The sequence below is a fragment of the Acanthaster planci genome, linkage group LG06, assembly GCF_054643075.1.
Source record: "Acanthaster planci isolate LZ-2023a linkage group LG06, COTS_SCS, whole genome shotgun sequence".
Taxonomy (NCBI): Eukaryota; Metazoa; Echinodermata; class Asteroidea; order Valvatida; family Acanthasteridae; genus Acanthaster; species Acanthaster planci.
In genome coordinates, this window is record NC_141782.1 from 9,571,202 (window position 1) to 9,595,436 (window position 24,235).

The 24,235-nt window shown below is 41.0% G+C and overlaps 2 protein-coding genes across 3 annotated transcripts; one reads left to right on the plus strand and one right to left on the minus strand.

The window, feature by feature from the left end:
* The first annotated feature begins 43 nt into the window (after positions 1 to 43).
* usb1 (U6 snRNA biogenesis phosphodiesterase 1) lies at positions 44 to 16,867 on the plus strand. 2 transcript variants are annotated; one of them, XR_002597735.2, is made up of 9 exons: positions 44 to 245; positions 1,942 to 1,990; positions 2,375 to 2,538; positions 2,753 to 2,987; positions 3,293 to 3,398; positions 4,310 to 4,393; positions 5,191 to 5,302; positions 7,780 to 7,872; positions 15,879 to 16,867. XR_002597735.2 is itself a non-coding variant. In XM_022228362.2 (8 exons), the coding sequence occupies exons 1-7, from the start codon at positions 185 to 187 to the stop codon at positions 5,293 to 5,295; spliced, it is 804 nt and encodes a 267-aa protein (XP_022084054.2). In that variant the 5' UTR covers positions 44 to 184; the 3' UTR covers positions 5,296 to 5,302; positions 15,879 to 16,867. The 2 variants fall into 2 exon arrangements, 1 of the variants encoding a protein (XP_022084054.2); XM_022228362.2 differs by lacking the exon at positions 7,780 to 7,872.
* LOC110975679 (NPC intracellular cholesterol transporter 1-like) lies at positions 5,705 to 23,277 on the minus strand. The gene is made up of 20 exons (XM_087138108.1): positions 23,032 to 23,277; positions 21,360 to 22,649; positions 20,283 to 20,530; positions 19,334 to 19,452; positions 18,617 to 18,795; positions 17,938 to 18,066; positions 17,179 to 17,361; positions 16,604 to 16,718; positions 15,864 to 15,991; positions 14,918 to 15,055; positions 14,340 to 14,429; positions 13,558 to 13,751; positions 12,648 to 12,778; positions 12,140 to 12,260; positions 10,937 to 10,998; positions 10,406 to 10,559; positions 9,072 to 9,303; positions 8,564 to 8,677; positions 8,084 to 8,246; positions 5,705 to 7,433 (listed from the first exon to the last, which is right to left on the minus strand). Exons 1-20 carry the CDS (start codon positions 23,107 to 23,109, stop codon positions 7,147 to 7,149), a joined length of 4,155 nt encoding a protein of 1,384 aa, XP_086994234.1. The 5' UTR covers positions 23,110 to 23,277; the 3' UTR covers positions 5,705 to 7,146.
* Positions 23,278 to 24,235: the final 958 nt, after the last annotated feature.

Sequence of the window (24,235 nt, forward strand, 5' to 3'; positions counted from 1 at the left end):
GGGTCGTGTGCCAGGAAACAATTTCTAAAAACCATCAGTAGAGGTCGCGCTATACAAAACAATGTCAAATGACTAACGTGGACCGTGCGTGTGGCGGTGTCGTCCTTGATTGGTTGGGCATGTGTTCCTTCCTCCATGGTTTAAGTTAAAAGAACGAGTTAAGCTTAATTTCCCGCTCACAACAATGTCAGGTTTACAAGCACTTCAGGACTACGCCAGCAGCTCTTCAGATGACAATGAGGAAGGTAGGGCTCGATGACCATGATGACTCTCACACGTACACGTAGCATGCTAAAGCCTAGACCTACATACCCCCCCAGACTGTGGGGGGGGGGGTAAGACGTACATACGTCGGAAGTCGGAAAAGGAGGCACATAGCGTCATAACACATAATTATGCATATGCCTAGGAGGCAAGGGCCTAATTCAGATCGCTCAAGGACGCATAATAGTACTAGGCCTACTGACGTGTACAGTGTACACTTTCATGACTTCACACGTGCAACCCACATTTTGATTTATGCTAACATTTAAAACTTTAAGGCCTAGGCCTATAATTTATAAACATGATAAGCATGACACATAGGCCTGTAGTGTATGGGGCAGCGCGGATATCTGGGATTTTTGAAAAATGGCAGGTACTGCACCGGTGAAAACAAGGACCACGGCAACATACGCATGCACCAGCCAGTGCGAGGATCGGGTTACACAATCTTTCTTTTGATCAGTACATACGTGTGTGCTTGTTGCAGTTGTTTTCAGCGGCACAGTGTGGTTGCTACCTACATTTTTGTGAAACTCCCGGATGTCCATGCTGTCCCATATCATGTGACACACATCATTCTACGTGCGTGAGCCGTGACCTCCTTTTCCGACTATCCACACAGTCTACTCTGTGTAAATAGCCCCTAGCTGGACCAAGAGAGGGCACAATTTCCTTAGCAATGCAGCTCAGGCTCCCTGGCTTTGATAGGAACTGCGCTTCACTGGTTCACAAACGACTATGAAAAGCACACATACATGTACATATGTGTACGGTTTCATCACTGCCAACGAAAATGAGCACTATTTACCCCCCAACATGGCTCTTTTCAACAGTTGAGGGGATGCTTCTGCTCAAGGCGGATAGTGTCAACTCTTTTGATGTCACAATCGTGTTTTATGGCTGCTAAAAGTATGGTTGGCCATCAGTACAAAAGTCACAAAGTGTTAAAAATCCCACACAGCTATCACAACACTGGATAATAATACCTGTAGACCTACTACTGAGTGACAAATGAAAATACAACCTTACTTCAAATGAATGGGACAAATTCCATTTTCAGCGAGTTTGGGGTAAAATCGAAAGCCGACCCGAAGGTTTCATTTCTGCAAACTTTGTTGTAGGCAAAATGATAGTGGGCTATTCTTTATCACACAAACCCAAGTGGATCACAGAGTTATGTAGTGTGTGTCCTGTATACCATGAATCGGAAGGCCAAGTGGAATACGAGACACAGATACACTATATTCTGTGTTCCACGAGTGCATACGTGATAACGACTTTATCTTCAAGCCAACTTGACGCGCATGGGCCCATGCGCGCAAACACCCCACCTTTGAATTTGCAGTAAATTTTGCAGATGTGCATTTTGCTTTTAGTGTCAATGTAGTGCAATGTGTTGAGTTAGAATAGCACAATCATGCTGTACAGTTTCATGTATGTCACATTGTCTGTTGCCATGGATTGACTAGTCAGAATGAGAACACAAGTTTGCTTGAAGATAACTCGAGTAGTCCAAGGGGCCCCCATATGTGTTTCATTATTAGGCCTAATCAGTTTGGTGATAGTCAACATGTTGAGCATCTTTAAACATGTTAGGCCCTCATGTCAGCTACATGCACATAGTAGGCCTTTGCCAGTTCAATATTCTGCTTATTTTTGTCACTTTTTTCCTCTCAGATTTTACTCAAAATCCAGCACATAAAACGAATGGAAAACGACGGGAAAAGTAAGATGTCAATGGACAGTGTATAGAATGTGTTTATTGATGTGTAGGCCTAGTCAAAAGAGAATGTTTCTCCTGCTCTCATAGTCTTAAATGGCTGCTTGACAAGTGTGAAAAGTTAACTAAGTAAGATGGTATCAATAAACATAAATATACATGTATTTTTTAAGCAAAAATATTTCAACTTGATTTTCAATTGCAATGAAGTTGAGGCATCTACTTTTTTTTACCAGTGTTTGCCTGCTAACAATAGAGGTGATTTACTCTCACAGGGCCCTGCTACATTTTTCAGTGGCAGTGGTGGGATTCATAGACTAGGCCATTGCATGGTACAGCTGGAGTCACTTCTCAGTATCAGTGATTCATTTCATTTTGATTCAAACCCAGCGCACTCCTCCCATCACTGCCGCCAGAAATACTTGGTATGTTTGGAGAGCCTTCTAAGAGTCATTCATCTTCAGGACAGCAAGATTCCAGTAGTCATCACGAAGGACGAGTTCGATCATTTGAGCATGTTGCTGGTAACTGGGCAACTTATGTGTATATTCCAGGTACATGTAAACAGGACTTGTCAATTTTCATACAATTTTAAAGGGGACAATTCTGAGCTTGGATTGGCAGGCAAATTTTTAGAAAGTTCTTCTCTCTTTTCAAACTCATTCAGTATTTTGTTCTGAACTTCATGTAGTTTTTAAGAAAACATTTCTCCATTAACCATAATTACACTATTAAACCAGTTTCTCATATTTTTTAAATCCCTCACAGTGGACATAACAGAGCAGCTGAAGACAGTAATGGAAGATCTTCTTGGTGCCCTGCCCTCTACTGTTGACATGAAGCCAGTCGCTGACCTCCACATTAGCATTTCTAGGACCGTGACCTTACAGTATCAGTGGATTGACCCATTTGTAGACTCTTTGCTCCAACGACTTACTTCTGTGGAAGGGTTCACTTACTGTTTCCAAGACCTGGAATTCTACATCAATGATGAGAAGACTAGGTGAGAACGTGAAAAGAGACCCCATTATTTTGACCTTAGCTCCTCAGGTATTTCTACCGTGAACTTTCTAGCATGAACAAATCTAGCACTGCCCAAGAAACTGGTGGTTTGTAAAACTTTTCAAGGGGCATTGCTCCCACAAAAAAAATCAGCTGAAGCATTACATCTTCCTCAAATCTTCAGAATCTTCCCAGACCTTGTGAGGAATGTTGAGGGATAGCGTTGGTGAGACCAGATTGCAAAATCCTGATGCTTTAGTGTAGATCTTTTCCCCATTTCTTATTTCATATCCCTGTGAAGCACAGGTCGTTTGTTGGACTGAAGGTTGGATACGGACATCCAGAAATGCTCCAGTTGGTTGAAGTCATCAATGTCTGCCTTAAAGAGTTTTCTCTGCCTGTCTATTACAAGGTGAAAATCAGGGGAGAAGTTAAGAAACCTCACATATAAAGATTTCTAGTCTAAAACACAAGAATATAAATGAAAGGTTTCTGTTGAACAGCTCCTTGTTGGACAGTGGGAAGTGGCTCACTCCAAGTGTACAGCTAACTAGAAAATAAGGCATATGTTTTAGATGTGTGTTTATGATTTATAGAAAATTGGGGTCAAAATACCAGGGCCGATATTCATAAAAGCCTGGTAACTTAGCAGCAGCCTGCTAAATCTGTAGTTTTCTGCTCTGTGGTTACCAACTCATTTAGTATTCATGAAACCTTGCTAAGAATGTTACCAGCTAGTAGGGAGCTAGATATATTAAGCATGCAGCTGGGACATTAGGCAGCTCTTCAAACCCAGAAACCAGAAAATGTATATTAGCCTGTCAATAGGGTATGGTGATGCTTTTGGATGGGTCTAGGACCAGGCCTATCAAGCTTTTATGAATTGCACGGTTTAGTTGTGCAAGCTCAAGTATACGTCCCCCCATGTTCGCAGCTCAATGTGTAACCCAAAAATGATTTAGTTGCCAACTAGTGACTTAGAGACACCCAGATCAACTCTAACATCAGCAGCCAACTTAGCAACCAACTACATTGTAAACTTAGCAAAGTTTTATGAATGTCACTTAGCTTTCAAATAGGGTTAGCTATCAACTTGGGGTCATTTTAGCAGCCAACTAGGCTTAACATGCCTTTATGAATATCTGCCCAGATGTTCAAACTCAAAACTGGATGTTGAACATACTCAGGAACCCTCCCCCATCAAAAGTAGCATGTTCAGGATAAATCCCCTCACTGATTATGCCATCCAAGCTGACAACAGTGAGTTAGTTTCACCACCAAGATACCGTTCAATTAGATTTGGGTTCTCTTGTTTGAATCCAGGACCCTTCCTTCCATGTCAGTTTTGGTTGGTGTCTTGGTGATTACAGCAAGGTTTTAAGTGCCACTACTCTCTCCTCGATCCAGGTTAGTATGGTTACCTGTGCTCATTTTCATATGTTCAATTTTCACCATTATTTATTTTATTTTTTCCCTACTTTGGAAGTGCCGGTAGTCTGATCTCTCATTGTTAAGTATTTTCCTGTTACCGGAAGTTGTAACTTTTTCAGAACAGTGCCCTTTTTCCCCTTGATGATGTATTCCATCACAATTTGACTTTAAGAACAAATAAATGCTTCAGCCAGGTGAAGTGAGAGCAAGATGGACTCTTAAAGGTAGTTTATGGGATTTGCATGTACTGCAATTTGTCCAAATTGGCCGATATTGGGGTTTATGATTTACTTTGTGTATCATTCCAAGAACTTGTTTCATTTTTGAGATCCTGCTTTGAGAAGATCCATCCAGACGATCTTTGGATAAAAAATAAAATTTCTTGTTTCTCGAAAATGACAGCATTCCTGGCAGTAAGATTTCACAGATTGTCTGACACTATTATGTACTTATGAAGATATTTCAAGATGATTTGACAGTCATTTTTGAGATCTTGTAAATCCTATGCTCTGCCTTTAACATTGCACAGTTTTTATTTCTGACAGGGCAGTATTTAAAGTTTGTCTGTGCTTTGCCAAGTTCTTGGATATATCATTTGAAAAAATAGATTGTATGTTCATTTGCTTTTTTTGGCTTGGCGGTTAAAAGTCTCATCTTGTCTTATACTTTTAATCAGACTTGAACATTTTAGTCAATTCTCTTGCAGCATATTGTCACCTCCAATTAAAATTTACCATCAAAGTTTCTCCCACATAATTATATTTTGCAAACAGGAAAGGTTTCTCAGACTTTGTGAGAACGGCTTTCTTCCAGTCACAGTCTCTGAAGTCTGGTGTAAAGCGGGTTGTAAGCAGTTCAGAATACCACTGGCAAGGTGACATTGTGGTAAGCTTTATGAATAGTCAAACTTTTCATGCAAATTCATGCAAAGTGGGTCATACCTGTACCAACAGATAGGATACCTCTTGCTAGGTGACATCACCTTGAGGAATATTCAAAGTTTATGTAAATTAATACGCAATGGCTAGTAAAGGAGGAGCAAGGAGTTCTGGAGATCAGTGGTTATATGACACCCTAAGGTTCATGAATTATTCATATTCTTATGTCAAGCGGGGCGTTCAAAACATTCTTCCGGCTGTTTGGTTACCACAAAGCGACACCAAGGCATTGTTCTTGAATATTCTTATGTGCATGGGTCATCTCATGTTTTACTAGCTGCAGTTAAAGCAGTAGGGAATACCGGGAACCAGTACCAAGATGACAAAAATGTTGCCAGTCTCATGAATATTGATATTTTGCAAATTGTTTGAGGAAGTTGTTTATTGGTTGTCTTGCTTTTACCTGATAGCAGACGTTAAGAACACAGAGTCCACAAGGATTGTGATATTGTAGGTAAATAATATTGCAAATAATTTATATTAGAAGATTTTCAGTCATTGAAAGATATTAATCACTTTACTCATTGCATCATCTTTCCATAATTAAATGCATAATTTTGATAGAATGTAAAGTCAAATGTAGTTGTTACTATTTTTCCTATAAACATATCCTGTTATGAATAAAAAATGAAATTAATCAGTTGCTTCTGGCCAGATTTCCAAAGTTAACATGAAAATTCCTTTGTGTTATGAGGGACTGAATTTACAAAGCTCTTTAGTTGAGAGGCTAGTCCACAACCAAGTTTGATAATGCATAGCTTTTGAATATTTTAGCTACTAAAACATTAAGGGGTCAAAGTGCAGGGAATGTTTGAATTTTATCTTCAAACACTACTGGGATTTCTTGAAAAACAAAAGTACACCATGACAAAACTTTAACCCACTACTTGTGCATCTGTGTTAATAAAGTAAAAACATTAGAGTGGTGCTGCTTGAAAAGTGTTTTCTGAAGGTATTGGACAAGTTCTCTTGAAAGAAAACTTTATGACTTGAAGTTGTGAAATTGTATGAAAACATAAAGAACTTTCAACTGTCATGCTATGATCATTTCAGAAACATAACTTTTGAATCATTCAAACTATTTTTTCAAAACCTAGCATGGGCAAGCTCTTGTTCGTTCCAGTGAGAACAAAAATTCTTCACAGCTGCATAGAAGTGTTTTGAATTGATAAGAAAACTTTGCTAGACACTTCTTGTTAATATATATCATAAACATGTGCTTTGAATGTAAAGTTTTTTAATGTTAAAATTTCCCCCACTGCTATCTAATAGTGCAAAAGAAACACAACATAACACATGATATTTACTCAGAGAAAACGCCCAGATATATGTACATAGAAAACAACCTATATCTCTACTGTAAATTACTAGCAAAAGTTTGTATGATTCTTCCAACTTGGATGTATACGTGTAAGGCAAGTTGAAGAAGTGAAAAATTTCTAAAGGCCCTGCAGCCTCTGTTATTTATCAGTTAGCTTTTTTTCATATTAAGGCCATGTCCGAAAACGGGCTTCCAGAGCTACGGTTAGGTCTATTGTCTGCGCATTTTCACACATTTCCTATGGAGTGAAGACCTAGACCTAGGTCTAGATAACAGATTCAAATGCAGCATAGTCATCTCCAGCCAAAAGCTTTCATGACAGAGTCAGTTCTCCCGTTTGCATTTTCTTGCCTCGTTACTTCCAACTGTCTTCATTGGTCATTTTTCCATTCAAACAAAAGAAACTATCTATGCTACGAATCACAACATTTGGTTTGCATGTCCATTTTACACTTTGGTAGAAACTTAATTCACAAATCAGTAGCTTGATCAACTGGACCATCATCCGTAACTCTGCCTTCCTTGTCCTCCTTGGTCATCTTTCTCTTCAGACCTGGACTGGTCTGGACCCCCACCTCATCGTGGGGGACGGTGTACATGTACGGAGGGGGCTGGTCGTTCAGTTCATCGCTGCTCAGTGCAGTGTTGTCATACATGTTAGTCTCACCAGCCTCTTCTTGCTTGGTGGGCCTAACCAGGAGCTTTTTGCGCTCTTCATCCTGTTCATACAGCAGCTGGGCCTTGTTCACTGGTGGACCTGTGAGCAGAAAAAGAGAGTGTCGCGTTAAGCCAGAGGTCTGGTTGTTGTCTTTGAAATAGATTGGAGCCATTCGTAACTGATTTGTCATATAATACATATGGAACTATTTTCTGGATTTAACACACCCCCCCCCGCACCCCTCTATGCTGTACACTCGAAGGTTCATCAACTTCTTTGGGTCAGTGTCAGTTTTAGTCAGGTTTAGTGACATAACCCTTGGATTAGAAAATGCTGCGAAAGGCTTAATAGGCAACGAAAAAATCACACAATTTTACCATGTTTTTCTTGCTAAACATTCTTTCTGCAATTAAACCACATTTCTTGAATTCCTTTTTATCCAAAGGGATCAAATTGGACACTTCCAGGTCAAATCTGATTGTTCATTGCGGTTTGTTATTTCTAAGAATGGAGACCATGTGGCACCTCACTGGAAATTGTAAGAACAAGTTTAATTTTTGAGTATCCCGTAATACTTCGAAAAAAGACAAAATTCCAATCTTGACAAGACTTTACACATGTTTTCAATTTTCAATGGCATGATCATGAATTAAAAAAATGAGGAAATCAGCTGATCCAAGGAAAAGTTGCATGCCTGATGTTGGGAGTAACCCTTTTTTATTTCAAGCCGAATGTTTTGATCAACTTACCAAAGTAGCTCAGGAGAACCGGGAGGAAGATGATTCCGTGGGCCGTGCCGAGCAACGTGATAGTGAGGAACATGCGGAAGTAGAAGATGTCAAAGAGTTGAGAGGTGGCAAAGACCAGAACAATGGTACCTGGTAGATTGGTCATGGCTACCCCACTCAGGACCTGAAAGGTTGTTGAGAGAAACATTACTTCTTGTAAATTTTTTTATATTGATGAATTTATTTGCCTTAAGGGTAAGAGACCTTAAAGAGATCGGATGTGAAGATGAGAATGTTCTGGTCGTTCATGATGTGTGTGTCTGTTTGTTGTGGGATGATAGACATCAAAAAGCTGAGATGAACATCTAGCATTGATGACAACGGTGGTGTCTGACGCATTGGTCGTAGCACAATGCTCGGGACCTAATAGATCAGACCAAATTGGGTCCCTTCACCCAGCGAATTGACTGGTGCAAGATAAAGAGACGAAGCAGTACTCACGGCACTTCCTGTGTGGTAGAGAGCGTACTTGGCTCGCTCGTTCCTGGTCGGTTTTGTAGACATGCGGAATGTACGTGTTGTGTGAGATACAAATTCCACCGACATGCCGATAGCCTGTGGGAATGAGAACAAACAGATTTCTGGCACTGGCACCCAGTAGAAATGTTGGAATAAAGGTTTGAATCCACTATTTGGTCATGCTTTGTTGTCATGGGCCACCTTGTTTGGTAACCTTAATTGCTTCAGGCATTGTTAGTGAGCACCTTCCCGGATCCTCCGAAATCCTCCACTGTGTAAGAATCTAATTGTACATTCTTTGTGCTTAAAGTTACAAGGCCGGGCATCTAGTTTCATATAAATTTACTGTGATTAGTCTGTACAGTTATCATTCCTACGAAATCCCTCACCAACCTACTGATGGATTTTTCAATGATCCGGGAGGAGTGATGACAGATGTTTGAGACATCTGGCATGACTGGTCTCACTGAACCACATATCCAAAACTTACCATTGTCAGGTTGACCAGAGATATAGCGTTGAAGTCCACACCCCACAGGTACATGACTCCAAGAGTGTCAACGATGATCATGATGATGTTAATGAGAATGAAGAATGCAGAGATGACATCAAAGCCGAGGGCAAAGAAACTGACGACAAAGATGGGGACCATCGCTATGCAGATGTTGACGATGGCTTTATCCACAAGATCAATGTACTGCTCATAGTAGACATAAAAGAAGCTGCAACAAAGGAACAATTGTTATTTCAACAATTAAAATTTTATGCTCTGGTGGCCCTGACATATCGTCCAGTGATAAATAGCCAGGAATTTTACATGTACATGCATATAAGTCATGGTGGTAATCTACCTCAAAAACACTGTACATTTACTTCAGAAATTTCTGTGGAGGAGGCTCTGCTTCTGAAGTACAGTGTAGTCTATGGCTGTGGATGTTCACTGTAGCACAGCACTCACTGGCAAAAACATTTAAGCCACAGACAGGACCATGCTGACAGCAAGGTATTAGCCCTTGGTAGAGCTAGGCCGTTTTCCAGTACTCAACTTCGGCTCCGTCTCAGGCTTCAACTGTGTTTTACAAGCTGACTCTGAAGCTGTAAGTGCAGTAATCAATAGAGGGATCCCAATACGACGCTTTTAGCGTCGATCTGCGCACTTCCGCGTTTGGAAATGAGGCTGTATGTGTCAGGTTCAATTCTTAATACAATCAGACGATTGAAAGTAAGGAGTCAAGACACAAAATACTTAAAGGTATTTTAAATTCAGACTTTTCAGGCTGAAGATTTTTGTGGAAGAGTCTTTCAGGATGACTCGACACGTAAAATCCAAAGAAAAATAACGACAATTGACTAACGTACCTGCGATGGTCGTGTTTCTTGTGCAGTGGGCGTGGTTTAAAATGAAGTGGCGTTACACTTAAGAACCGGATACTCCATGTACTGTGTGGACTCCGCGGGTGCGCGCGATGAAGTTCAACAAAGAGAGCCTCGGTTTCGATGCAGATATGCGCAGACGGCGCTAATGTGAAATCTCTCTATCTACTAGTGCCACAGAACATCAAATAAGATGCAAGTAAGCCAAAAATTACAGTAACCCAATGTAATTTAAACACTTCAGGCCCACAATCAGGGATTGGTTTTTGGAGCGAAGCCTGAGACGGAGACAAAGTTGAGTATTGGAAAACGGCCCTAGGGTAACTGACAAAATGAAGCACTTGGACAAGCTTATGATCAGGGCCTACAAGTAACACTTCACAGCTGTCTGCAACATATAGTTACGTGAAGTTCCAGTAATTTAAAATGGCTAAGCACTTCAAGACAAACCTGTAGCTGAAGACGTCAAAGTTGTCACTGAGGTCGGGCCTCTTCATCTTCAAGTCCATCTTGATTTGCTCAGCTACCACCCTTGACTCCTTGACCGCCGCTGTGAATTGTTCCGACCGTGTCAGGACAGTGTGGAAGGCAAAGAAGTAACTGGCTGAAGTAAAACAAAAATAGAATAGGAAAATGGTCAATAAACTGTCCCCAGATGTCTCTTTTATGCCACCTCTTTTTATGTGGAATGCCACAAAATTAATCACCATGAGATGGACTGGTGCTATCGTCCATTTTGAGTGTTAAGTTCAAGATTTTAATGATCGATATCGACGGATGAGTGCAGGAATGTTACTGTTTTTGGTTAAAGTGTTGTAAACATATATCTTTGCATTGGAAGCCCATGAGTGTGATCAAAATGATTTTCAATAAAAATGGGATGGAAAGAGCTGCCAAAAGATACGAGATGGGAATTCTTCACCACAGTCATCATGATTGATATCTTGGACTGATGTAATACACAAAGTGAAATCATCTTACCGTCAAGAATGGTTTTAGCTTCATCAGTAAAGTGCAAGGCATCATGATAGGCTGATCGTCCTCTGTGAAAAAAAAATTTAAAAACAAAACTGCAGTCAATCATGGGGCAAGTTTGAGCGACGACTGTAGTTAACCAGAGTTTGACCGACATTGTCTGAAAGATGGATGGTTAGGATCATCTAGTTGACCATTTGGATTTTGGACTCAGACGCTGGGGCATGGTCACACTGTTGATTATCAGCAGCCAATATAAGTTATCAGTTCCAAGGCACTTATTCACATGAAAATAATATTAACTAGTTTGTAGCATCTCATTGTTACTCACATTTTCCTATTGGTAGTAACTTTTGTGGTGTTCATGGTTGGTGACATCTGGCACAGTTATTTTCAAGTGTGACAGTATTTGACCAGTGGTCAAACAACAGTTCACATCAAATTTGCCCATGAATGTTCCTGTGATCCCACCGCTGTGGCACTTGCAAGACTTACTGGAATTGCTAGCTGACTGTGTAACTAAATTGTGCTCAAGCACTGCCTCACTGGTAACAGAGAAAGGCCTGGCTAACAATTTGAATATCATTATTTTGCCACCGTGGGCACAGCATGTCCAAAACGACCCTGCAATATCTTACAATGATCAAGTGAAATTTGTGTGCAAACAAGTGCTCCAAGTTGGTCCCAGCTACAACACAGAAGGCATAGGGATACCTGAACATAGCATGAACCAGCTTGGGTAGCCAGTGCAGCATGCATGTTTCCAACACAGCCCAGCAAAGTAAGTTGCAAGTTCTCAGTGCCACTTCTGAATTTGAGGCTTTATAAGGATCGTGCACGATGTCAGTGGGATCCGTTAACAGTTTTTCATTCACATATTGTCCATTTTTGTCAGGATGCCAAACTTTGAGATAAGTTAGCCTAAAGAGCTCATTTGCTCTATCTGATGCAAATTAAAACTAAATTACCAAAAAAGTCTTCAAGACTCATTGTGCAAGACCTTGTCACATTTGTGTGATCCAAAACCATAATTATGGCAGGATCTGATCCCATGTGCAGGATCATGATGTATGGACTTGGACACACCAAAAGGAAAGCAGTTTATTCTGCCTAATTCATGTTTGGCATAGTACATGTACATATCAAAGAGAGACACTGAATGCTAATTGCTCAGTGTTGTATGTGAAGCCAGCATTGAATCTAACTTACCCCTTAGGACAGTTCACTCCTGGATTGTGATCAATGAAGAATGGTAGTAAGGTTTGGAAAGTTTTGCCAGTCGGTCGAATTCCTTTCTGGTCGAGTGGTAGACACATCTCACACGGCTCAACTGCAAGATTCGGCAAAGTGTGTCAATTATTTCATGGCACAGTTTGTACTCTGTAAATGTGTGGTTTCATTCATACTGTTTAATTTGAGGTGAAAGCTCACGGCTGAAAAGTTAAGTACACTTTTCTATGATGACCTTTATTATATTGAAACAGTATGGATTTATCACTTTTACAAATACTGCAGAAATGAAAATATAAAGGGAAATTTTTAGTTCGTCCTAGGACATTTAACCGTTTGTATTGCACATTAATGTCGTCAGGATGTTTTCTGAATTCTATTTCTTACATACACATGTTATGGATTTCAATTCCTATTCACCCCATAATGCCTGACTGTATATTCTAACGAAGATCGCATCAGAGAAAACATTATCATGGATATTTACAGAAGGAGAAGTCGCAGAAGTCTTGTGGATGCTTTGAATACAACTTGCAGCAGGAGGTGTCCACTGTGCTTGGATTCAACCAGTCGAAGTAATCGTCAATCCATGATGTCGGAGGAGTACTGATTTTTGTGCTGTGGAAAGAAGCATATTCAACAGGAAATACCAGTAATTCAGAGGTGCTCTGCTTTGAAGTATCATTTCAAGTGTACGGATGACAGCGTTGATGCTTAGTTGCTTTTTTTAAATCACTTTTAGGGGATAGTTTTCGGGCAGTTGAAACTTTCCCAGTCCACACAAGAATCTTTCCATTGCTTCCAGTGGGTTGCTCTGTTGTTGGTCTTAATCCTTATCGCTGTTCACAGACCTCATTTTAAACACCAAGGGCCAATTTAAAGAGATGATAAACACAGAAAGCCTGCTTAGCAAAGAAAATACTTACCAAGCAAAAAAAAATGGGTAAAAGACAAAATGCCATGCTACAGGAATTCTTAGAGACTAGTTCTTTACTCTTTTTTTTTTTTTTTTGCTTTGCACAAAAACTTGGCTAGGCAATGTACCTAGCGGCTCCATGAGATTATGCCCAAGTTTGTTCACTCCAACCACTTTTTCTTCACAGGATAGAGCACATAGAATTCCATTGGTATCACTCTGCACTGCAACATGTTGTGGTGCTCTAATGCAGGGGTCAAGAGACTTTCATGATATACGGAACATGCTTATCTTTCATCCCAGCATCTAATTGGGCTTAGGTTGTTTTTGTGGATGTCACCACATATTAAGCCTGTCACCAAAGTCTTTTTTTAAGCCACTGTGTCCTATTCTTGATACAATGCCATGAGTGATTGCTTCTTGTGACTAGAGGCATGGATATATCTAATTTGGCTGTGGCTTCATGTCTGGTCTAACTTACTATTCTTTAATCTGGGCTGCATAGAAGACTTGTTGTGCCAGCGATTTAGGATCACACCCAGAGCTGCCACATATTAGATTCTGATCCTCAGCCCTTGTCATGTCGAGTTTGTCATGCTTGATAACAAAATACATTGGTGGGCCAACGGAGAGGTACTTCTCAACATAATCAAAGTAGTCTAGGAGGTAGTGGTTCTGGAGGAGAGAAAGCAATAACAAAAAGGCTGCTGGTTGGTTTTCCTAATGATTTTCTTTCTGTTCCCTCTGTTCTTTCATCATGTTTGGAGCCCTGACATTCGCATTACTCTCTGATGTCCATAACATTGTCACTAATCTTATTTATGTATGATACCACATTGTTTCGGGGGTGTCATGGGCACAGCTTTTGTCTGACTGCCACCACAGGTATCACTAGACCAATCTAAATGGAAGGAATTTTATCAGTAGACAATGAAACAAGAGAAAATAACCCTCATCCCTAAAGAGGTTCCCTGGAGACTCAAAAACTGGTGGAGCCTCTTTATGTGAAAATTACACAAGTGGCCAGTGAAGACAGTTTGATGACAAAAATTGCAAATGGGGGAGGGGTCACAACTGCTCCCCTCCCCAATTACACCACAGTTGGTCGCATGATGTACATGAAAGTCTGTGCCTTACTTGGACTTCATTTTCTGTGACATCACGTCGTGGGTTCCACTTTGTATAGGCAACCAGTCTACATCCACTGTTGTGAGGGCACATTTCACAAACATTAATTTGCGAAAAAATATTGATTTTACTTACATCTGGGACAGGTATTTCCTGCTCTAAACCAACTGGTAGCTTTAATGTTAGTAGTCCACAAGTCAGAAAGGCGGCTATAAATCCTAAAAACTGCAATAAAAATGTGGAGAAAATGTGAGTACTATTAAATCAGATCTTACCAAAAATCAACATTTCAGTAAATGCATTTTCATTCTTTTGTGATTGGTGATACCCAGGCTTATTCTCATCGAAAGTATTAATTATGTAATTTCGGTAAATGTAGTTTAAATTGACAGCCTTAACCTTCCTTGGATATTTGAAATATCTTTTTCTACAAAATTTAAAAAAACCGGGATTCTCACAATTCAAATTAAGAAAAATACTGAAGACTTTTAGAATAGCAGAGGACCTTATTCTTTTGATTGTGTATCAATTTAAAGAGACAGTGTTCTGCGGTTTATTAGTCCTCTCTGCCTGATTTTTATACAGATATTTCGGATATCATGCCTTGGCTTTAGAAATGTATATTCCGCATTTGTTGAAATCAGTAAAACCGACAGATCTAATTGATGATGATTTGTGAACTGGTAGGCCGAATTTCTGGGTCCGTGACCTACCACAATTGGCTTCACAAACTTGTTGAGCAGAAAGTGACAGTAGAACTTCTTGAAGAAAACCTGAATGAAGCCTGGATGCCTGACGATGCGGCTCTTGCTGCAAGGAGGGAAACAACAGAGGATGTCCATACGACCACTCTGGGAGAAGAAAAGAAAGAAATGTATAGACAAAAACCCAATCAATGTCCCTGCTTTCAAGTTGTGGCATGCTGCATTCTAGGAACCTTGAATTCACCCTATCCGTGCATAGACATCATAAAAGAGAGGAGTGAGGGTGATGATTCCCTCCCCCCTTCCCTCGGAAAAAAAGTAGTGGGGAAAGGGTTTGAAACTTTTCTATTTGCTTACAATCATCTTAACATTTTCATTGTGGATGGTTTGTCAGTTCGATGATGAGTGCTTTATCCTCTTCTTCGGGAAACAAATGATGCTGTGACCCCAACCCAACACTGTGCAAAGTTTATACACGGTTTTCTTTTTTAATTAGCATGATTAAGTTATCAAAGCTCCACAAAAAGAAATAATGGCTGGGGCCTGCATTTGCCAAATTTGCCAGGTGCTGTAGTTGGTTGGTTTAATGCAGGTTAATCAGTGAGAGTTAGCCTCCAAGAAAAATACACTTGTCCATAGTTTGCCTCCATGTTGTTATTGGTGCATTATTCAGATGCAATTCTTGACTTTGTTGCTTGTACATATAAACCTGGGGCCCATTCCATTGATCTGGTAAGCTGGGGAGATTTGCACAGAATGTCTGCATGGCCAGACAGATTACCACCCAAAAAGTCACGGTGTGTATGTTGCTTGTGACTGGTGCTCTAATTTTCATTTTGCCTTTAAATGTGCAAATTAAGATTACACAGTGAGTAGCTTTCAAAGATCACACACTGTGCCCTCAACTGTCATTGCACAGAGCCAATAATGGAAAATAATGAATTTTGTTCTTCACCTCTTGTCTCCTCAGATCAAGAGAGAGGAGAGCCACAAATGCTGTGATTTGAAGAAGGAAGTCGATCAGAACAGCCAAGCCGGCATACAGAGCAAAAGTCTGGACGGCAGGAACGTCAGTCAGTGCACCTAGGGACAAGTAACCATGGTCACACTCTAAGTCAATGCTGTTTGTGAGGGTGTAGTTGTTTGTGAGTACAAGATTATGCAAGCACCAGAAGACAATTTGCAAGAATACATGTTTGATTTGTTTAAAATCAAAATAATGAATATGACGGGTTGAACATAAGTGCTCATGTTTTTCAAATTGAAAGCCAAAATTGCTGACACGGTTTTATCGTTACAATGTTGTTCTTCCTCCCCCCCCCGAAAGTGCATTCTTTTTTACTACAGTATACCCCCTTTTCTAAAAATGATAACCATTTGAGAAACTATGGATTTTTGACAGATTGATGAGTAATGCCTTGTATTAAAAAGGGGACATACTGAAAACAACACAGTGATTTTTTTATTGCGTTGATCTTTGTAAAAATTTCTTTCAATGGAAGTAAAATTGATTGAGCCCACATAGTAAAATTTTTTTGCATGTGTCGTATCAAACTGATTTGCTCATACCGTACATGCAGTTTGAACCTAAACATTATCATATCCTACATAAGGACATCTTAGAGAGTGCAGTGAAAAAGGGACAAAGTTTACGGCAAAACTATTATCTTATCTGTCAAAACTCTTATGTCGTACCAAGGAAGAAGGAGATAGACTCTGAGAGTCCACACATGAGCATTCCAGGAGCAACTTTGCCCAGGACACGACCTATCTGCTGCTCTCTGGTCTCCTTGGGTCGTCTGATGTCACGCTGCAGCAACATTAATAAAAGTATTAAACTCATAAAATTTAGATTACTGTAGAAGGAATGAATGCTTTAAAACATTCCTGCTTGTAACAAGTTGCTTGTTTTGATTGTGAGTTACATAAGTGTTCAAATATAATTTGGTCAAAACTAAATTTGTGATTGATTTGCCGAGTCTTGTTCAGAAAGTTACCCTTAAAGCCCCTAAACCCCTGACGTACTGTTACTAGCTAGGGAGCTGTCGGAATCTACTGCAGCTAAGTACTGATGTGCAAAAACTGTCGACACGTTCTTTGTAGTTAAAGTAAGAGCATCAAGCATGATGTCGAGCAGTAGGCACTGAACTTCAACAGCCTTGCCTGCATTCATTAAAACAGTGCGAAATCCAAGTGCCCAAGTTTAGGGAATGGGGATGGTAAGTCTTGGTACACAACATGAGAAATCAAAACAATGCAAGGGGGCGTACCTGGTATTCCAGCACCAGAATGAAGATGTTGTCGGCGCCGACAGCAAGAAGTAAGAAGGGCACCACCTCGATGATGATTAGAGTGGTTGCTATGCCGAGATAACCATAGATACCCAGGGACATTACCACAGACAGCAAAATCACAAAGATTCCTCCTAGACCCAACGTGATCTTGGAATCAATCTGAGACAAAAATGGAGGCAAGTGATTTTAAGAGTAACAAAAAAGGTTGGAGTATTTCCTGGTGCCGGAGAGCAGGTTGATGTTAATTGGAAAAATATTCATCTACTACATTGCTACTTTAAGGGACACCGCAGTGTGGTATTGCATTTCATTGGGTTTTTTTGCAGGGTTGGTTTCATCTGAGCCAAGTTGGTATTTATTCCTTGCGGGCGTTTGAAAAGCAGAGGCCCTGCAGTGCTTAAAGGTTTGGTTAATTCCGAAAGGACCAGGAGTAAATGTGGAGCAACTGGTGTCTTTTTCTTTTTGATTTTATTTTTTTTCTGTTATAAGAAGACTTTAGGTCCAAATCCTAGAGAATCCAAAACTTCATTCTCTGTGTTGTCTCAGATATGTACAGCAGATTTAAAACATAGTTCATTTAAGCTCTCAGGAAGGTACTTTTTGCTGATATTTGAGTTGAAATAGAGGAATTATTGAGCTGCTTGGAAAGTCAGAACAAATTCAGGGCAATTTTTATTGTACAGGTTTTTTTTTAAGAATTACGTTTGTTCTTGTGTGGTCAGTATATTAACTTACAAAGATACGTTTGAATGTGCTGAATTCACCAAGAGCAACAGCGATGTAAGCAAAGATGACCAGGTAACTGATGATGATGGTCACTATGTCTGCCTGACTGCTTTCAATCAGGGCATCCTCGATAGAACGCTGCCAACAGACAGGAAAAATAAACCTGTAATCCATGTATGAATCAGTCAGGTCCAATGTCATAGACCTCTGAGAAGAAATGACTGCTAAGTACATGTGAGTTTCGAGTAAAAAGCCAGAGAGAACCAGTTCCAAGTGGTGTATTTCACACAGTGCTCTTTGTTGGCACTCTGACTTTGCTTAGCCAAACTTGTTAGTGCATACCGTTTACTTTCCTCAGGCCAAAACATCCCACCCCATCTAACCACAATTGCAAGTCTAAATAAGATAAGATGACGATTTCAAAAGTCGGAAGTACAAAACTTTTAATCGTCTCCAAGCTCTCTTGAAGGTTGGTATTTCCCTCGAATGAATCTGACAGAAAACTTGGGTTCCATAACAAAATGGTCAATTCTTATGTCGAAAATTTTGCACGATTAACTCCGTTTTTTTTTCGTTTAATATCTTCATTCTTGAAAGCCAGCGAAGACACTCGATTGGCATGGCTTCTAAATCATAAAGTTGTATGTGAATTGTTTAGTCGCATTTTATGCCTCGTATATACACTTACCTCCATCATATACCGAATGATGAGGTCGTCATTTTCAGCCATGTATTCTTCGATGTACTTCATTGCTTCCTCCTCCCATTTCACTGACCTCTTGAACTGCAGATCTTCGCCGTCGTCGCGGTAGTTGTTGACGGCATACGTAACCATAACAGCCTCGGCAGTGTGATACAATGGCTCTCCTGTAATATGCAGAGGAATACACCTACGTCCAAACCAACACCCAAATACCTCGACAGCAATCGTGGTAGACCACAGCCTTTCTACTTTTACAGCCTCAATTATATTTTACCATTCATACTTAAAAGTCAAACAGAAAATCCTCAGTCGACACTTGGCATTTTATATGGAAAACCAGGTACCAGATTTTGAGTGGGGAGCTAGTAGGATATTGTAGTCTAAACACGGAGGTACTTTTTTTATCCATAATAGAAACTCTTTTTCTACCAAGATAGGTGAAAACTCGAGATGCCGGTAGAAGCAAGCCGGAACGATGAAAACGGTTCATTATAAGAGCATAACCCAGGTTTGTGATCATTGATAATAAATACAGTACACTGAACACTGTGCCACAAATACATCTCCAAGCTGACTACTACAGTTTATCTTACCTGTCTCTTTAACCTTTAAACGAGAGGGAAATTCAATTTTACAACGGGCGCGAAAAAGATTTTTAAAAATCCTTGCTACGTTCCTGCTTGTCGAGTATTGTGGACCCACCTTCTTCAGTCGTTTCGTAACCTCCGAGTACGACAAAGGGGTAGCTAGGACCCAGAAACTCTGAGATACATCCCAGTGGAATGTTGAGGTTTGTACCGTCAGATAAAGCCAGTGGATTCCTGGAAGTAATGAGGATGGGGGGAAAATTAACCACTACGCTTTTTCAATTTGCACAAAATGGCTCGTTTTGTTTTGGGAGTGTTTTGTTTTCACTTTACTAATGTGTGGGAGTGGTTTTTTTAAATTTATTATTATCTCAAAAAGTGCAGACACATCTTTGAAAATGATTTTTCTTATCCCTTAAAGACATTGATCTTCCTGCTGTGTCTGGGTTCGGATTTACAAAGAACAGGACAGTATGTTAAGGAGAGTGTTCTAAGCCTAGGTACAGGGCGCTGGGGAGGCTTGATTAAATTTTCCTCTGACTCTACGACGGTTTAAATTCATTTAGTCCCTCACTATTGAATAGACGTTTTCTGAAAAATAGCGCGGTTCAACATTCATGAACATTCATTGTTTCTTACATCAAATATCGTGAGCTGCACCAGCAGTCGGAGCTGCTATCGAAGACGGGTCGCTGAAGCGCTCAACCAACGACTGGAAAAGTTCCATATTGGTTACCAAAACTCATCCAAAAATTCCAAGTCGCATGTACGCGTGCACCTGTACGGTGCAGCAGTTGCGGCAGTATCCACAGGGTTAGGCTGAGAAACCCGTGGTTCTTTCGTTCTGGAACGAGCGAAATGCTCCTTTGCATACAATTTTGTGAAAAATCATTCGACCTTACACAGGGTGGAAATATGGCGAGACAAACTCACAGATATGCACTGGTCGACTCGCCCACAATGCACAATGAGGGCGATCATTTTGAACTTTCGACAGGATGTGCAGAAACACGCTTGCGCCATCTTATAATGTGTTACACAGTAAAATAATAGGCCTATCTTACCGCACGCAATATAAGAAATGATCCCGCCAATCCTGCGGCTGGCCATCATCCGACATGGCTGTTTCCTGCAGTGTGTCGTAATTGCTTTGAAACCACTGAAGAGGGCTAGTGATGGCACACGTCATGGGAGGAGGGAATATGGTTACCGGCACCCAACAAATATCGGCTAGGGACATCTCCTCAACTCCACCATTATCTAAAGTCCGATTGACTTTCATGTTTTGCAGATGTTTCTGAACATCCAAAATCTGTCAGGTGAAATTGTTTTAAAAAATCTTTAATTTAATCTTTCTCACATCGCCCGCTACTTGTGCGATGACCCAAAGTGTTCAGAGATATCACCCTTAGTTGAAGTTAGGTTTTCCCTTACATTCTTCTTTTGTCTCATTGCTTTGAAAGAGCGTCATATTTTCATAGCGTATTGATATCTGCATACGTTTTTAGTACTTCTTGACTTTTTTCTTTTGTGCTGACGGTCGATCATAGTTTACCAACCACTAGTTGAAAAACAGAAGACTATTGTAGAAAGAAAAACGTGTGAGGCAAAATGATTATGCAAGCAGTTCGCCTTATAGCATTACCGTCTTTGTTTTTTTAAATATTTTTTTTGGATAATGCCACTAGTTTTTCCTGTGCCACTATTGCTCTGAAGTGAACTTTGATACGGGTGTGCCGTGGATTGCCTCCTTCTCTTTTGTACATACGAAACGAGCAAATACGTAAAGGAAAATGGACGATCTCCGATGAAGGTTGCTTCTTGACAGTTAATTTATTAGCCTTTGCCTTTTGATTTATTGTACGTGCGTGAAGTGAGCCAAGAATGAAAATTCTAAGATTAAAAATGATTCATACCTCATATTTATCAACATCCTATATTGATTACAGCATATAAAGCAAGTCAAATCTGAGCAGAAATGAAAAAAGCTCCACTATTATGACGACAGTTTTCCACTTCATATTCAAAATTCTCAAATTTGGGGCATTTCATTTTTTTTTCCAAATAGGGCATTCTGTGAACTGCTTCTAGTTTTTAAACAGTTACCCTGCTGTCGACAATAACAAGGATCTGAATCTTACCTTCTCGAGAACCTCTATGTTCAAGACCGAGCCAAAGGTTAGTGTCTCGTTGGAGTTATAGGGCTTGTATTGTGTTTTACTGTATTTGGCTGGATTTGCTGTGATGATGAGTTGCTCAGTGCGTTGGAACGGTACGAAGGTCTTCTCGTAATATACCTTCTCCGTGCGGGCTCGGCTTTGTGGGCCAGACCAGAGTTCTACGGGATCCGTAGTGATGTCAGAGAAAACGAAGCCAATGCTTAGAGGAACGCCTATAGCGATTGTTATCACCAGGATGGAGACTGGATAGGTGGCAACGAAGGTGCCGAGTTTGGTAAAGAATTGACGCAAGGCGTCGTCGTAGATCTTACCGATGCGTTCGAAGCAGCTGACGTCATCGTTAGTAATCTGTGGCGTTTTCCTCTCCGATTTGTCACTGCCCTCTCCCTCAGGGTCCGCCGAGGGTGACCTCCTACAGTGGTACAGGAGTAAGCCGGCCAGGAATATGACAGTGAAGCCGCAGAACGAGACGATAACGATGAACATGATGCCATCTATGTTGGCTACGGTGAATGGCTCAGGCGTCGGTGGGATGGTTGGTTTGATACCGGCCGGGCAGGCATCTGGACAGTCCTGACAGCTGCACGCAGACCCGTCTGCTGATGCCGGCTCGGCACACGAGAGCGCTGTTGGATTTAAGGGTTTCATACCCGGTATATCAACCTTGTCTGTTAGTACCACGTCTGTGGTGAACGATGCGATCTTGTTAGCGGGATTCCCCATTGCATCCATCCACACTTCAGGCTCACACTGCTCGGCGGAGAAACCATTGCAATTGATGTCAATCACCGGCCGGTTGGCAGATGGGAAGAACACGTACCGACACGACCTGAGCGTATCGTCTGCCCACTGCTGGGTGGCGTAAAACCGGACCTTCTCCACGGCTGTGCTATTCGGCTGGCCTCCACCGGGAACCACCTCGACCGTGTCCACCACCTCGACGAACACGCTCTGATCGCGGCCGCAGGCCAGCTCGCATTGGTAACGGCGGAGATTAGCCTCGCAGGAGGGGCAGCGATTCAAGACACCGAGGCTCTTTGCCAGGTAGACGTTCAGCGCATCGAGCTGTTCCACGTCGCAACAGGCTTCCGTGCTGCCAGCGAGGTGCGGACAGACTTGAGCCAGGAGGGTCGCATGATTGCCCTCACTGACCGGAGGTGCGAGGATGTTGTTCGCGCAGTTGTACGAATTTGTACATTTTCCGTACATAACGCAGTAACCTTCCTGGTGAATCTGAGAATCAGCGGCAGACTGAATTTGGAGGGAAGAAATGAAAAAGAACATACTATCAACACATTTATTGTGAAACTATCAAATTATTTAATGGAAATTATTCAAGGTCTTCTCTCTCGTTTCCTTTTAAAGGTTTAATGACAGTTTATTTACAACAAATTCTAATTTCTATTCGTAGGAATAAGTAAGTCTGATTGAAACGAAGTGTCCGTCCCAGTATTAAAGACTGAATAAAGCTCACATTCAAATCCTGCTGTGCAAATGTATTTGTGTTGTTGACTATGATAAAAATGGCACTGTTGTTTACAATAATTGAAATTTATACCATGTAAATTTTCTAAAATGTAACCACGCCCATATTGGTTGATCATAGGAAAATATTCATGTCCCAACGACTTACCCGCATCATAAGCAAGCCGAGAACGACAAGGGCTAAGACAAGGCTTCCCTGGCCACCTCTTTGACCAAGCTGGACCATCCTTCACGTCAGCCCTGTAACAGCCACTGAACAAACAAATGCACTGCTAAAATTCAATGAGTCTGTAACTTGAAATGATACGAATCCTAGCAGAGAAAAACAGTCCTGTGGCGTTGCAACCTTGGTGATGACTAAACCTAGCATCTATACCGCCGTGGTATCGTCACCCAAGTGACACAAAGATAACTTGTAGCTAGCTGGGCTTGCTGACCAAAGTTCAGATGGAGTTCTTTGCCGGGTGAAATAGCAAACACGGGGATAATCTCTGATGATAGCTTTGTTCCGTTGCCTCTCATGGTACGATACTCCGATAAACCAATGAGCGTGAGTTTAGTTCACGGGTCAGGCGCAAATCATTATAAGCTGGTTTAATTATTACAGCTGAACCCGGAATATTACAACAGTTTCGAATAGAGAAAGATGCTCGTCGTATTTAATTTTTGTTCTCATAAAAGTATTAAGATTAAATAGACTCATTTCACGGCGAAGTGCTTTTGAGGTTATCCTGGTGGGTGTGATTATAGGAAACAGGTTTGTAGATGCCCCACATCTCTTTCTCTCACCACCGGCCTTTTTTTCACCACCAACACTTCAAGTTCCTCATACCACAGATTTTCCGTGAAAAATCTGTAGCATAGGCCTATGCAGTTGTCGAAAAGCCTACACCTGCAAAAATACCTGAAATCTACTTGAACGTATATTGTTGACCAACGTTGTACAATCAAGCGAAAGCCTTGTGCAGTTGCTGAAGAGGTTGAAGTCTTGGGCTCTTCTGAAGTCCTTGGGACTTTGCAAAGACTAAACCATATCAGGGCTCAAATTTGATGGAGCTGATAAGCAGAATAGATTAGAGACCGAGCAACAGTGGGCTGAGATGCAGTCAGAACAGAGGGGAAAGCAACATTTCTGGGGGCACCCCCTTGACTCAACCAACCTCCTCTCCCTTCATTCCGCGCCGTCTCCTGTCCATGTTTTCAGCCTACAGCTTCCACTTTAATGCAAAGGGACTGTCATTCACGAAAGGTCTCATTCAGACCCGACTAGGCCTTTATTTCTTCCGAGGCCTTTGTTTCCGTCATGTTCAACTGATGGCATCCACGTTTCTCACGAATAACGTAGAAGAGGC